Source organism: Grampus griseus, assembly GCF_964374135.1.
Source record: "Grampus griseus genome assembly, chromosome: 20".
NCBI lineage: Eukaryota > Metazoa > Chordata > Mammalia > Artiodactyla > Delphinidae > Grampus > Grampus griseus.
In genome coordinates, this window is record NC_139014.1 from 17,918,321 (window position 1) to 17,932,190 (window position 13,870).

Consider the following 13,870-nt stretch of genomic DNA (forward strand, 5'->3'; position numbering starts at 1 on the left):
TCTTCTGGGAGACAACTCAGGGCAATGGTTAGAGGTGTAGCTGGAGTCAGCTAGGGCAGGGTTTAATCCTGCCTCTGCTACCTACCTGCTAGGGCACCGAAGCAGTAAACCTCTCTGAACCTCAGCTTTCTCATCTGTAGAGCGAGGCTAATGACCTTACCCGCCTCACAAAGTGATATGGGGAGAGATAAAACGGCACAGCTGTGTATGGTGTCGGGACGATTACACAAAGTTGGTGCTCTGCCACCAGGGAGCCCTCCCCGCCTTGTGGTCCACGCCGCCCCCACCAGCCTCTTCCAGCTGTGCTCTACTTCCGGGGCTTCAGATGCCCTGCTTCCCCTTATCTGCCTGGCCCTGGCTGGCGGGCTGGCCAGGTGTTTGGTGCGCTTCATCAGGGTCCAGGCTCTTATCAGTGTCAGCAGAGCAAGGCCTGCAGCTGGGGGGCGGCTGGGCCTGGTGGTGGCTACAATCTGGGTCATGGGTGCACCCTCTGAGGCCCCAGCAGAGCTCGAGACACCTCTGTTCTCCCCTCTCCTCTCTCACTGAAGTCTCAGAACCCCAGCAGGAAGGCGTCCCATTGTACAGACAGGGTGACTGAGCCCTAGAGAGAGGCGGGGAGCTGACAGTCAGTGGCAGAGAGGCAGCCTGGATGTCTGGGCTCTCGGGCTCCGAAGGGACCCTCTGACCCTCTTCCCTCCCAAATGGGAAACTAAGACCACAGTCCCAGCCCATAGGGTGTGTGGGGGGGCGTGGCGTATGTTTAGCACCTCAGGCAACAAGGCCAGAGAAGGGAGAAAGAGAATAAAAATGGGAGAAGAGGAAGACAGGGGAACCTGAGGAGAAGGGGACACGGAGGGACAGAAGAGGGAGAGAAAAACTGCGCATGACCAGACTCCTCAAAGGGCAAGTCCCCTGCAGTAGGGACACCCCATCCTCAGGCTTTGGAAACCGCCCCCCCAAGGCCATCACTTGCCCTACAACCCCCTAAAGCAGGGGCTCCTGCGTTTCTCAGTGTAGGTCAGGGGCTCACTCACGCCCCTCTCTCTATCTCTAAGGACCTCAGGGCCAACCATTCCTCAGAATGGCTCTTTCCGTATATACTCCCTGCCCTGTTCCCTCCCACAGCACCCAGCCCTGTCTCGCGTGGTCCTCTCTCTGCATCTTGCCCACCATTCCTGGCACCCGGGCTAGCCCTCCCCACCTCTCAGCCCTTCACATCCCACCGGTGCTTCTGGACCCAGCACCAGTGTCTCCTCCACCAGAGACGCTCCGCCTGCAGCCCCACTGCAAGTCCTACTTCCCCCTGCCACAGGCACCCTCAGCACCCAGCATGGTCTGCTCACTGCTTGTTTTTGTCTGGGGTACGTGTTTTCTCCTGAACGCCTTAGCCTGTCACGTGTTCCCAGCTTGTCTCCCCAGTCAGGGTTGCGAGCTTCTGGAGAGTAGAACAGTGTCTTGTTCATCTCAGCTTCCCAGGCTCCATGCCAGGCACAGAGTGGGCACGTTTGTCAACCTGACCCAAATCCCTGCTGCTACAATGCGCTCTGCTGCCGTGGGTAAGGCGGAGAAGGATGTCCCTGCACACGCAGCCTGGGGCCGCGCCAGGGCACCCCTGTGCTCTCCTTGGGCTGGTCCTCACATTCCTGCAGTGGGCATCCTTCCTCTCCACTAGAGACACAACTGAGAAAACGGAGGCTCAGGGCTCCACTGCCTCCTGGCTGGGTCCTAGTCATCCTGGCTCCCCAGCCCCAGAGCCCCAAGCCTGCAAGGGGGAGCCATTCTTACATTCTTTCAACACATATTTATTGAGTGCCTACTACGTGGCAACCACTCTGCTAGGAGTGGGAGATCCAGTGAGGATTGAGACGCACAGGAGCTTAGCACTCATGTGGCTTCCTTTCTAGAGGCATCCTCAGACCATAGATCCACAAATGAATTAAGAAACCAGAAAATGACAGATTGGGTTAGTGACTGTTAGGGTGGTCAGGAAGGGAATCTGAAGAGGTGGCATATGAGCTGAGATGTGGGAAGGGCTGAAGTGTGGGAGTAGGGGCATCCAGGATGTGGCCAACTACATGTGCAAAGGCCCTGGGGCAGGAAAGGGCTTGGTAAGGAGGCCAATGGAATAGGTGGTGAGAGAGCAAGAGAGAGGGGGTTCAAGATGGAGTAGGGGAGAGAAGCAAGGCCATATCATCCAGGACCTGTGAGTCACTCCTAAGGATACTGCAGCCCCATGCCCAGGAGGAGGCAGCCATTTCTGGGAGAAGAGGGTATTCTGTGGAGACTCTCAGCTAAGCTCCCTGAAGGAGGGACACTTCATGTTCCTGGAGTTGGTGATTCCTGGGGATGGGCAGAAAAGGAAGCCAGGTGAGGACTGGTGGATGGAGGAAGGAGTTGGACTGGAAGAACACCCCCCCCCCCATCCTCCTTAGGTTGTTGCCAGCTAAGTTTCATCTTCCCTGCTCTGCCCTGTCTCTCCGGCCCCTGCGCACCTGCCCTCAGACCTACAAATCCAACCGCCTACTCACACTTCTTTCCTCTGACCCCATTGTCTCCCAACACCTGGGATCCCCCTTCACTCAAATACAGCCCCCTGTGGGGACGAATGGGAGACCCCAGGCTGCCCTGTGCCTCACTCAGCCTGTGCCTTTCCCCTGCAGGGACCTGCAGTGTGGGTTATGCTGGGGGCGCAGATCACTGCAGACAATTGAACAATCAGGACAGCGCCATGGGGGATTCACAGGTGAGTCTTGGGTGGCATCTGCAGGGCTCCTAACCCTGGACTCCTACCTTCACGGAGGTCTGTGGAGCCCCCTCCACAGCCCAGCCCTGATGGCAACTTCTCACAGGAGAATGAAGATAAGCTGGAAGAGTTTCTAGAGCAGAAGGAATATGAAGACCCTGGATTCCCCACGCTCCAGGTGGAGGAAGCAGAAGGTGAGCCCCATCTCCCTCTCTCCTGCTGGGATGAGCTGCTGAGTCCCATTAGACAGAGGTGGGGAACTTGTCCTCCCCTTCTCCCCGCTCCCCACCGGCCCAGCCCCAGGGCCAGTTCTCCCACAATCCTGGCTGATTGAAGGATAAACAGAGTTTTGTTTGAAATGATCACAGGAGGTGACTGGGGGTAGGTGCTGGAGGCAGGACCAGTCACCCATCACTGTGCCCCTTAGATTTTGTAAGAGGGCAGCCAGGCCTGTCGGGGACGAGGGCATGAGCCCGCATGCCACCCGTGCCTATCCAATGCCGGCTTCCAGGCCAGGCACTGGGCCTGTTCTGGGAACATTGTTCTGTTTGGGGGTCCAGGAGTTCTGAGAAATGGGGGGGCCGTAGAGACCCTCAGGGCGGAGAAACGTCAGGAAACCTTCCTGGGCCTCTGCCCAAGGTCTCGCTTGGGGAGCCCTGGGAAGGGACCTGTTTACTGTCAACAGGACTTAAGTGCTAGCAATTGGTATTGGAGATAAGAGGCCCCTCTGGGAAATGAGGGCTGGGGGTGTAGGGGCCAATAATATAAGGGCAGACCCCACGGGGCACCCAAGCTCCACTTGGAGGCAGCGAGAAGCTACTGGCTGGTGGGATCGTTGAGGCAGGTGGGAAGAAAGAAGGGAATCTGGCCCCAGAAGGTAGCAGGAGAGGGAAGAGAATTGCCACTCAGGACTCCCCAGTCCCCTTGGAGATGACCCTCCTCGTCACCACTGAGGATGAGCCCCAGGGGTCCTCCACAGCGCTCAGATGGGGAGTGACAGTGCCAGGCTGGGCGGCCAAGAACACGCGTGGGGGGCCACAGCCCACTGAGCAGCAGGGGCAGGGTCCCAGCCAGGGGCAAGGGGAGGGAGAGCGGCATCAACCCTGTGGTGTCCAAGGCTCATGCTGGTGGTGCAGGAAAGTCTTGCGGGAATTGTCTGCGGCCAGCGCTAACCGGCTTCTTGATTTTCAGCTCAGCTCACCGAACCGACAGCCACAGACTACCACACCGCGTCGCACCGCCCCCCAGACGTCCTCGAGGTGAGCACCCCAGCCTCCCCCGATTCTCTTTCCTGTGCTGCCCTTGGGATCCATCATTCTACCAGGGGAGGAGAGGAGCAGAGGGATAGCTACAGTTTCAGGATGGGAGGGACCCCACAAACAGGGAGAGAAGGAATGGGCCTCCTGGGAAATAGGTAAAGGACATCTGCCAGTGAGGGGGGAGACCCGGGGCCCCCTTCCACTGATGGGGGAGCTCCCTGGACAGAGATAAATGGACAGCTGGAGGTCGGAGCCACCAGGTCCGCTGGCCCTGGCTGGGCTGTCAGTTACTCCCCGGGGAAGTACAGAATTAAATACGTGCTCTCCTCAGCCCAGTCCCCCAAGGCCCCCCACGTCCTTGCTGGACTCCAGACGGTCTAGCTGGTTAGAAAATCGGGTCTGCCCTCAGCTAGGCCCCTGGGACTGGCCATCTGGCCCCAAGGAACCCCTAGGGCATGCTGAGCCCACACGACAATCTTGGAGGCAGGAGGCTGACCCAGTGACCCCAAAGGCTTCCCTCTTCTTTCCTCTCCTGCCCCCTCTAGCAGCCCTTTTGCCCCAGAGTTTGTTCAAATGCCTCTGAAATGGGGTGAGGGGCCTGGTCAGGAGGCTGGGGAACAGAGCCAGAGGTGGGGGACCCCCAGTCGTCTCCTCACAGGTCACACCTCACTCTACACCCTGAGGATGGAGCTCCTGACGGTGCCTTTTGAGCTCAGGCTCTGCCCTCAGCGCTCCAGGACCCCTGGGCCTCTGATGGACATCTCTCAGAGCCTGCTGAGTGCCCGCCGTGCCCTGGGCTTCCAGCCTCCCCATAGCCCTGCCCGGGGCCCGAGGGACTAATGCAGGCCTGTGGGGCTGCAGGTCGTCGTGGAGCTGCGGGAACTGGTGATGGATGAAAAGAACCAGGAGCTACAGTGGATGGAGACAGCGCGCTGGGTGCGGCTAGAGGAGAACCTGGGGAAGGACGGGATATGGGGCCGCCCACACCTGTCTTACCTCACCTTCTGGAGCCTCTTGGAGCTGCAGAAAGCCTTTGCCAAGGGTGAGTGAGCCCCTCTGTGCCCCTCTGCGTGTGGCCCCTGCATGTGAAGTTGCTAGGGAGGAGGAGGGCCAGGGCCGGCCAGCCCGTTCACCCCTCCCCTGCCTGCAGGTACTGTCCTCCTGGACCTGCCAGAGAAATCCCTGGCCGGGGTGGCCAGCCAGCTGCTCGACAGGTTTATCTTCGAGGGGCAGATCCAGCCTCAGGACCGAGAAAATCTGCTCCGGGTCCTGCTGCTCAAACACAGGTGCCCCTGCCTGCCAGGCCCTGGATTCCACACCCACAGGGCCCATCTCCCCGGCCCGCCTGCCCCAAGCTCTCCCTGGGGGTCCAGATGGCCCCTCCCGACCAGGCTGGGTCCCACTTTTCTTCCACAATGTCTCCTGCTTCCGACACCTCTCGAACGGTAACCACGTCTCCACGCTCAGGGTTGGGGGCCGCTGGTCCCCAGGAGGGCGGGCTCTCAAGGTCCCTCTCTCCATCCATTCTTCTGCCTCCACCTAGTCGTTCCAGACAGAGGCCACCCGCTTCCATCCACAGTGTCCTTCAGAGGAGGCTGATTCTCCTTCCCCCCTGGGCCTCTCTAGTCTGGTCACTGGCAAGTCCCACGTCCCTCCCACCACGGGTCTCCACTCTGCTGACAGCCCAGGCGGAGCTGCCTACTCAGCCCATGTCCCCTGTGTGTCGTCCTGCAGCCACGCCAGAGACGTGGAGGCCCTGGGGAGTGTGAAGCCTGCAGTCCTGACACGTTCTGGGGACCCTTCACAGCCTCTGCTCCCACAGCATCCCTCGCTGGAGACAGAGCTCTTCTGTGAACAGGTGAGGCTGTACCAGGGGTGTGTGAGGAGAGCCGGAAAGCTCCCAACCTGAACATGGTTCGAAATGAGAGTGGGTAGGGCAGACGGGGTGGGCTGCTCCAGTGCCCAGGGTCCAGAGTGGCCGGAGGACTCCCCTCACTCCCCTCCTTCCAACAGGGAGAGGGGAGCGCGGAAGGGCACTCGTCATCTGGAATGCTGGGAAGGAGTCCCCAGGACCGGGAGGCCACCCTGGTGCTGGTGGGTAAGTGGGCAGAGCGTCCGTCCCTCACCCCTTCCTGTCCCCTGCTCCTGCCTCCTGCCCTGGCCCAGCCTGCCTCTCCCTAAGCCTGGACCCCAGCAGCGTGCCCCCCTTGGCCTGGCCCGACCACCTCACTTCGTCTGTCCCCAATAGGCTGTGCCAGGTTCCTGGAGCGGCCAGTGCTGGGCTTTGTGCGACTAAAGGAGCCCATGGAGACGGAGCAGAAGCCACAGGAGCCAGAGGGGCCGGCAGTCCCTGTGCGCTTCCTCATCGTGTTGCTGGGACCTGAGGCCCCCAACATCGACTACACCCAGCTGGGCCGGGCTGCTGCCACCCTCATGTCAGAGAGGGTGAGGAGGGGCCGGCGAGGGCTGGGGGAGCCCAGGGGGCTAGGTGGCAGCTGAGGCCTCGTCCCCGGCCCCGGTGACTTTAACTTCACTAGTTTGGCCCATTCAGTCTGATCTAGCTGCTTCCGTCCTGTCTGGCCAGGGGGAGTCCAGGCCCGTGTAGTCTGGCCTAACCCTGCCTGATCAGGCCTGGTCTAGTCTGGCCCACTCTGCCCCGGTTCTGTCTGGTTAGGTCTGGCCTGGTCCAGCCTGATCTGCTCTCGTTCCATCTGGTCTGCTATAAGCCACCTGGTTCGCTTTAGTTCTTTCTGCTTTCCCGACTCAGGGCCCTGTCTGCCTCCCCAAAGCCCTTTGAGAGCAGAAGGTGGAAGGCCAGCCGGGAAGGAAAAGCAGTTCCCAGCAAGCAGGGGCTGGGGGAGAGGGGCCCCTAGGCCCTGGCTCTGGCCTCTTTGATCCTTTTGTTGAGCAGGTCCTTGTGGCTCTGACCTTCCTTCCTGCTCCCAGGTGTTCCGCACTGATGCATACTTGGCCCAGAACAAGGAGATGCTGGTGCATTCCCTAGAGGGCTTCCTAGACTGCAGTCTGGTGCTGCCGCCCACGGACGCGCCCTCTGAGGATGCCCTGCTCAGTCTGGTGCCCGTGCAGAAGGAGCTGCTGAAAAGACGCTACCTGCCCAGCTCAGCCAAGCCAGAGCCCAGCTTCCTCAAGGGCCTAGGTACCTGCCCTGCCCAGCCCTAGGCACCTGCCCTGCCCAGCCCTAGGCACCTGCCCTGCCCAGCCCTGGGCTTGCTGAGCCCCCAGGCCTCCAGACAGCCCAACACAGCCCTGTGAGCCCCTACCGCCCCTCTTCCCATTAAACCTCCCACGTCCCCTCTCCCTGTCCTCATGCCTCCCAGCCTCCTGGACCCCCCCATTCCCATCAGACAATCCCCTTCTCGATTCCCTTTTCCCCACACTTCCCCCTTCCACCCCCCGTGACCGTGGTCCTGCCCTTCACTACAGATTTGAATGGGGGTCTAGAGGACACCCAGGATGACCCTCTGCAGCGGACAGGCAGGCTCTTCGGGGGGCTGGTGCGTGACATCCGGCGCCGCTACCCCCGCTACTTGAGTGACATCACAGACGCATTGAACCCCCAGGTCCTGTCTGCCATCATCTTCATCTACTTTGCCGCCCTGTCACCCGCCATCACCTTCGGTGGCCTCCTGGGTCAGTGCCTCTGTGTGTCCCGCTAACCCTCACCTCCGACCCTCTGGCCTCAGTATCAGCCCTGACTTTGCCCCGATCTGACACCCTGGACCCCCACATCATCTTGTCCATGAGATGCTCTATCGGCCTCTGGAAATGACCTTGACCTTGACTGCACTGTCACTTCCATCCACAGGAGAAAAGACCCATAACCTGATGGGTGTGTCGGAACTGCTTATCTCCACCGCGGCGCAGGGCATCCTCTTCTCCCTGCTGGGGGCTCAGCCCCTGCTCGTGGTGGGCTTCTCAGGACCCCTGCTCGTGTTTGAGGAAGCCTTCTTCTCGGTAGCTCTGTTCTGGCCCCACTGTCACCCTGTAACTGGCCCCTGGCCCAAGCTGCTTCATGCACGGGGCCTGGGCCCATTTATTTGACCCCAGCTCCCTCTGACGCCCTACAGTTCTGCAAGAGTAACGGCCTGGAGTACATCGTGGGCCGCGTGTGGATTGGCTTCTGGCTCGTCCTGCTGGTGGTGCTGGTGGTGGCCTTCGAGGGCAGCTTCCTGGTCCGCTTCATCTCCCGCTACACCCAGGAGATCTTCTCCTTCCTCATCTCCCTCATCTTCATCTATGAGACCTTCTCCAAGCTGGTCACGGTGAGGGCCATGGGAGTGTTAAAAGGCACGGGTGCGTGCATGTGTGTGCACGTGCGTCTGTGTGTGTGTGTGACCGTGCACAAGCTGTGTGACTGTCATTGCGCATGTGTCTGTACGGCATTTATGTGGCCGTGTTTTCACGGTATGTGACTGTGACCACGTACATGTGGATGCCTGCTGCCTGTGGGCCGGTATTCTCACCACGGCCGTGCGGAGTGACGGTACATGAGAGCTCCCCTCTGCCTGCACAGGCCCATGTGTATAACCACATGCAGTAACCAGTGGGCACGTGTGAGACTGAATGTGGGAAACTGCAGGCATGGCGGGGTAGCAGGGGTCCTGGAGACTCTGAAGTCCCCCCTCCTTCTCCTGCAGTTGCCCTTAGGAACTGCAGGGCCTGCAGAGGGCAGGCCCCGCCTCCTCAGCTCTGTCACCTTAAACCATGCCTGCCTCTGTGCCTGCATTTTACATGGAGGAAGGGTGGATCCTGTCCATCTACCCGATCCTGTTGGTCGGTGGGTCTTTCTCTGCTTTCCAAGTGTCTGGAGCCTAAGTCTTTTTAGGAACCTCCTTGGCACTTGTTTCCTGCCCTCCAGCCTTCTCATGGCTCCCAGGCCCTGGATGCTCGTGCGCGCGCACGCGCGCGCGCACACACACACACACACACACACACACACACACACACTTTCATTTCCTCCATGGCCTGCCCCGCCCAAGCCTAGCCTGGTCCTCAGTCCCGAAAACCAAGCTGTGGAATCCCATTGCCTCTCTGTTACTATGTCAGTTGAGGAAGAAGAGAGGTAGAGGGATGATGCATAGACAGATGGATGGATGAACGGATGATGGATAGAGAGACAGACGCTGAATAGAGAGTTGGATGATGGATGGGTGGACGATGGATAGAGAGATGATACATGATGCTTGTATCACGATGGCTGGAGGACGGATGGATGGGAGGAAAGAGGATGCCTTGCTTTTCTGCTGCAGATCTTCCAGGACCACCCACTGCTGGAGAACTATGACCACAATGTGACAAGAATACCCAAACCTCAGGCGCCCCTGCCCAACACAGCCCTCCTCTCTCTTGTGCTCATGGCTGGCACCTTCTTGTTCGCCATGACGCTGCGCAAGTTCAAGAACAGCTCCTACTTCCCTGGCAAGGTCAGCACATCCCCCCACCTGTCCTTGCCTACACTGCCCTGTCCCAGTCTACAGCACTCCCCTCAGCTTTCCCAGTGCCATTCGTTCCCCTTCTTACCCTAGATTCCCATTTCCAATTCCAAGCCTCCCTCCCCCCTCATCATGCAGGATTTTACTCTTGAGACAAGCGCATCTCACTTTCTCGGCACGTCCAGGCTGAGAACCCAGTGGGGAACCAAGGACAGTTCTTGGAAGGGAGTGGAGAAGCTGTGGGGCCGGGGGTGGGGCTGGGCCAGGTGAACAAGAAAGGAGGCAGGTATGTTGAGAAGCAGGACAGGGCATTAGATGTTCCCCCTGGGGAGAGTGGGACCCCCCGGTGAAGACGGGGCAGGAGTGGGGGCAAGTGGCAGGTGAGAGGTGGGAAGCAACTGGGCACTGACCATTGGTCCCTTCACCTGCCCTCAGCTGCGTCGAGTCATTGGGGACTTTGGGGTTCCCATCTCTATCCTGATCATGGTCATGGTGGATGCCTTCATCCAGGACACCTACACCCAGGTGACCCTCTCCCCCACCCTTATTTCATTCCCCCAGCATGCACCCTCCCCCAAACTGCCTTCCCAAACCTGAAGCCAGCTAGAACTACCCCTTCCCCAGTCCTGTCTCTCCAAGCAGCCCCATGTTCTTCCCACAGCCCTTCAGGACACCTCTGGCTGAAAAAAGGGCCTGGGTCAGTTTGCCCCCTTTTACTCCTTAATCCAGAGCAGTAGGAAAGAATCCGCTTTGAAGCCAGGTTGATCTGAGTATGAATCTCAGTTTTGCTACCAAATAGCTGTGCAGTGCAGAGCCAGCTACATAACTTCCCTGATCCTGTTTCCTCATCTATAAAGTAGGGAATGAGAAAATGTATGTAAAGGGCTTTAGTGCAGGGACTGAGTACAAAGCAGATGCTCAATATAAGTAAGTTCCCAAGGGCCCAGGACCCTGGTTCTCCCTGTCCCCACCCTTCCCCATCCCCCTGCCCCCAGGTGTTCTCACCAGCATCCCCCTCCCACAGAAACTCAGTGTACCTAAAGGGCTCACCGTGTCCAACACCTCGGCCCGAGGCTGGCTCATCCACCCGCTGGGCTTATATAAGCCATTTCCCATCTGGATGATGTTTGCCTCCGCCCTGCCTGCCCTGCTGGTCTTCATCCTCATCTTCCTTGAGTCCCAGATCACCACGTAAGAGCCAGGGTGGGACTGGGCCTGGGAGGGTCCGAGGCAGAGAAAGGGACAGGCTCCAGGCAGGCAGGACACCAGCGACTGAATGCTAGTAGGAAGGATGGACGGACAGGAGGTCCAGGTTTTGTGGGACATGACGTGGTACTATTTAGGGAGCCCTTTTCAATAAAAAGAATATAAAACGAGAACTATAAAATTAGGCGCTAGATCTTGGAACGGGCCTGTGCCCGTGAGGTTCCCTGAAGCGTATGTTTCTTTAGCTTCAGCGTAGATCGGCCGGTGGGTGTTCTAGGTGATGATGAAAACACTTCTGCTCTTAGAGTCTCGATTTCTCAAGATGGTGCAGGAGGGAGGGGAGAAAGGAACTCTAAGGGAGACGGGCAAAGAAGGATAAACTAAAGTACAGAGGGACCCAAGTCTAGGGGAGGAAAGAGAGGGTGAAGGGGGTTGGGGTGAAGGAGAGCCCCGCTTACTCCTGACCTTCCACACCCCCAGGTTGATCATCAGCAAGCCGGAGCGCAAGGTGGCCAAGGGCTCTGGCTTCCACCTGGACCTGCTGCTGGTCATGGGCATGGGCGGGGTGGCCACCCTCTTTGGGATGCCCTGGCTCAGTGCCACCACTGTGCGTTCTGTCACCCACGCCAATGCCCTTACGGTCATGGGCAAGGCCAGCACCCCAGGGGCTGCAGCCCAGATTCAGGAAGTCAAGGAACAGCGCATCAGCGGGCTCCTGGTCTCTGTGCTCGTGGGTGAGTGAGGATTGGCCACACTTTCCAGCACCCTCAGCCCCTGCCCCTTAGGATCCAGTGCCCCTCCAGCCCTGACCACCCTGCAGCCAGGTCTCCCCAGACACCCACTGCCCACATCTCCCCAGTGTCAGTTATTCACATGAAGGAGTTCTGGAGGAAATACCCGAGGCACTAATGGGATCTGAGGGGGATGGGGGGGCACTCCATTACTGGAAGCTTCTCTAGACAAGACCCTGTACTCTGAGCTTCTCCAACAGTTCAGTGAACTGTGGGCTCCAGCCCTGCCCCGCTGCTGACTAGGTATCCCACCTTGTCTCTGGACCTCAAGTTTCCCTCTCTGCACCATTAGGGGGTTCACTAGATGCCTGAGCTCTCTCTAGCTCAGCTGCTCTGTGACTCATACAAAGGGCAGTGCTCCTAGGTGGGGGTGTGAGGTGAAGACAGAGGGTCACTGATCTGAGTTCCAGAGCAGCTGAGAGTCCAGTTGGGCTTGGTGTGGGCAGCGCCACGGGATGCAGAGGCCAGGGAAGTTTCCTAAAGGAGGCGAAGCTGATGCTAGCTGGAGGAGGGCTGGGATTTGGGTAGGTGGAGGGTGATGGAGGCATTCTGGACCGGGGTAAGAGGAAAGGTGGGCTTCTCTGCCCTCTGTGACTCCCTAGGTTAAAGGAGTAGGCTTTGAAGTCAGGCAGGCAAGCGTCTGACTCCCTGCTCTGCCACTTACTAGCTGTGTGGCCTTAGGTTCGTTGCTTCACCTCTCTGAGTCTGCTTCCTCATCTGCAAAATGGGGGTAATATCTATTAAGAGGATCCAGGGAATTCCCTGGTGGTCCAGTGGTTAAGACTTGGTGCTTGCACTGCTGTGGGCCCGGGCTCCATCCCTCGTTGGGGAAATAAGATCCCAGAAGGTTCCCAGCGCGGCCAGAAAAAAAAAAAGAGGATCCACAAAAAGGGTTCCATATAGTCGCTGTGACATCACTGCCCAGCCTCTGCTTGTGCCGATCCTCTGGGGCAGCTGGGGCTAAGACTGCGTGGATCTCCCCACAGGCCTGTCCATCCTCATGGGGCCCATCCTGTCCCACATCCCCTTGGCTGTGCTCTTTGGCATTTTCCTCTACATGGGGGTCACATCCCTCAGTGGCATCCAGCTTTTTGACCGCATCTTGCTTCTGTTCAAGCCGCGCAAGTACCACCCGGATGTGCCCTACGCCAAGCGGGTACGGGGCCCTCCCGGCTGCCCAGGTCCGGGGCGGGGGGTGGGTGGGGGGCCGGGTGCCTGGGCAGGGCAGGCCATGACCCCAGCCTCCGCCCGCAGGTGAGAACCTGGCGAATGCACTTGTTCACGGGCACTCAGATCATCTGCCTGGTAGTGCTGTGGGTGGTGAGAAGCATCAAAGCCATCTCGCTGGCCCTGCCGTTCATCCTCATCCTCACGGTGCCCCTACGCCACTTCCTGCTGCCACTCATCTTCCAGAACCTGGAGCTCCAGTGTGTGAGTTGCTTCTCCCACCACCCAGCCCGCGCCCCTCCCCCCCATTTCCTATGGCCAGAGGGCACAACTCCAGAGCAGAGGGCAGCAAGGGGACATCAGTGGGGCTCAGCGAATGAGAGAAGTGTGTCTGGGAACTAAGGAAGGCAGAAGAGCATCGTGATTAAGGTCTAGGTTGGGGCCTGCGTCCAAATCCCGGCACTGCCACATCCCAGTGTGTGACCTCGAGCTAGCGGCCCCGTTTCTCTGTACCTCAGGTTTCCTCACCTGTAAAGAGAGGAATAATGACAGGGCTGGTGAGAGGACTGAGAGGCTCACGAGATGTGTTCCACTTGGGTGGTCCCCACCACTGAGCGGCTAGTCCTGTGGTCTTATAAACCATCCGGAGAGTGGCTCTTCCAGTAGAATTCTTCCACGATGTGACACAGGTCACTGTGGCGCTGCCCCGGTGAAGGGGTCTCCTGCCTGCCCTCTGGAGGCCCTCCCCTACCAGGGCACCAGATTCCTGGAGGCTCCCCACCCTGAGGAAACCTCTCATCTAGACCAACCCTAGGAGATGCAGGGACAGGACAAGACTTGTCCAAGGTTCAAAGAGAGACAGGCTCTCCTGACCCCAGAGGTGCCTCCGCGCTGGGGGGAGGGCTCACCTGGGCCCTCAGCTGCTCACCCTATGTCCTTCCTGCCCCCCCCCAGCTGGATGCTGACAATGTCAAGCCGAACTTCGATGAGGAGAACGGTCAGGATGAATATGATGAGGTGGCCATGCCTGTGTGAGGGGAGCGCCCAGGCCCCAGAGCCCCCTCCATCATTCCACTTCCCCGCTCTCCCAGGAAAAGCAGAAGTTCATGGGCACCCTAGGGACTCCCAGGTCCCTCCTGGGGCAGCAGTCGAGTCCCTGGGGCCACGGGTGGGGGAAGGAAAGGGTGTCTAGGAAACCTTGTATGAAGGGTAGACTGGCTTTTCTGGATAGAAAAGGCCAGTGGGGCCCAC

The 13,870-nt window shown here is 59.1% G+C and overlaps 1 protein-coding gene across 1 annotated transcript; it reads left to right on the forward strand.

Moving 5' to 3' along the window:
* Nucleotides 1–1,537: 1,537 nt before the first annotated feature.
* SLC4A1 (solute carrier family 4 member 1 (Diego blood group)) lies at nucleotides 1,538–13,654 on the forward strand (the record flags this gene model as incomplete). The annotated part of the gene is made up of 21 exons (XM_082678801.1): nucleotides 1,538–1,556; nucleotides 2,242–2,367; nucleotides 2,661–2,743; nucleotides 2,823–2,937; nucleotides 3,935–4,002; nucleotides 4,864–5,044; nucleotides 5,153–5,288; nucleotides 5,737–5,860; nucleotides 6,016–6,100; nucleotides 6,251–6,447; nucleotides 6,949–7,159; nucleotides 7,447–7,653; nucleotides 7,829–7,977; nucleotides 8,091–8,285; nucleotides 9,273–9,446; nucleotides 9,891–9,980; nucleotides 10,480–10,646; nucleotides 11,142–11,395; nucleotides 12,439–12,608; nucleotides 12,707–12,883; nucleotides 13,574–13,654. 21 exons carry the CDS (start codon nucleotides 1,538–1,540, stop codon nucleotides 13,652–13,654), a joined length of 3,009 nt encoding a protein of 1,002 aa, XP_082534927.1.
* Between the last annotated feature and the right edge of the window lie 216 nt (nucleotides 13,655–13,870).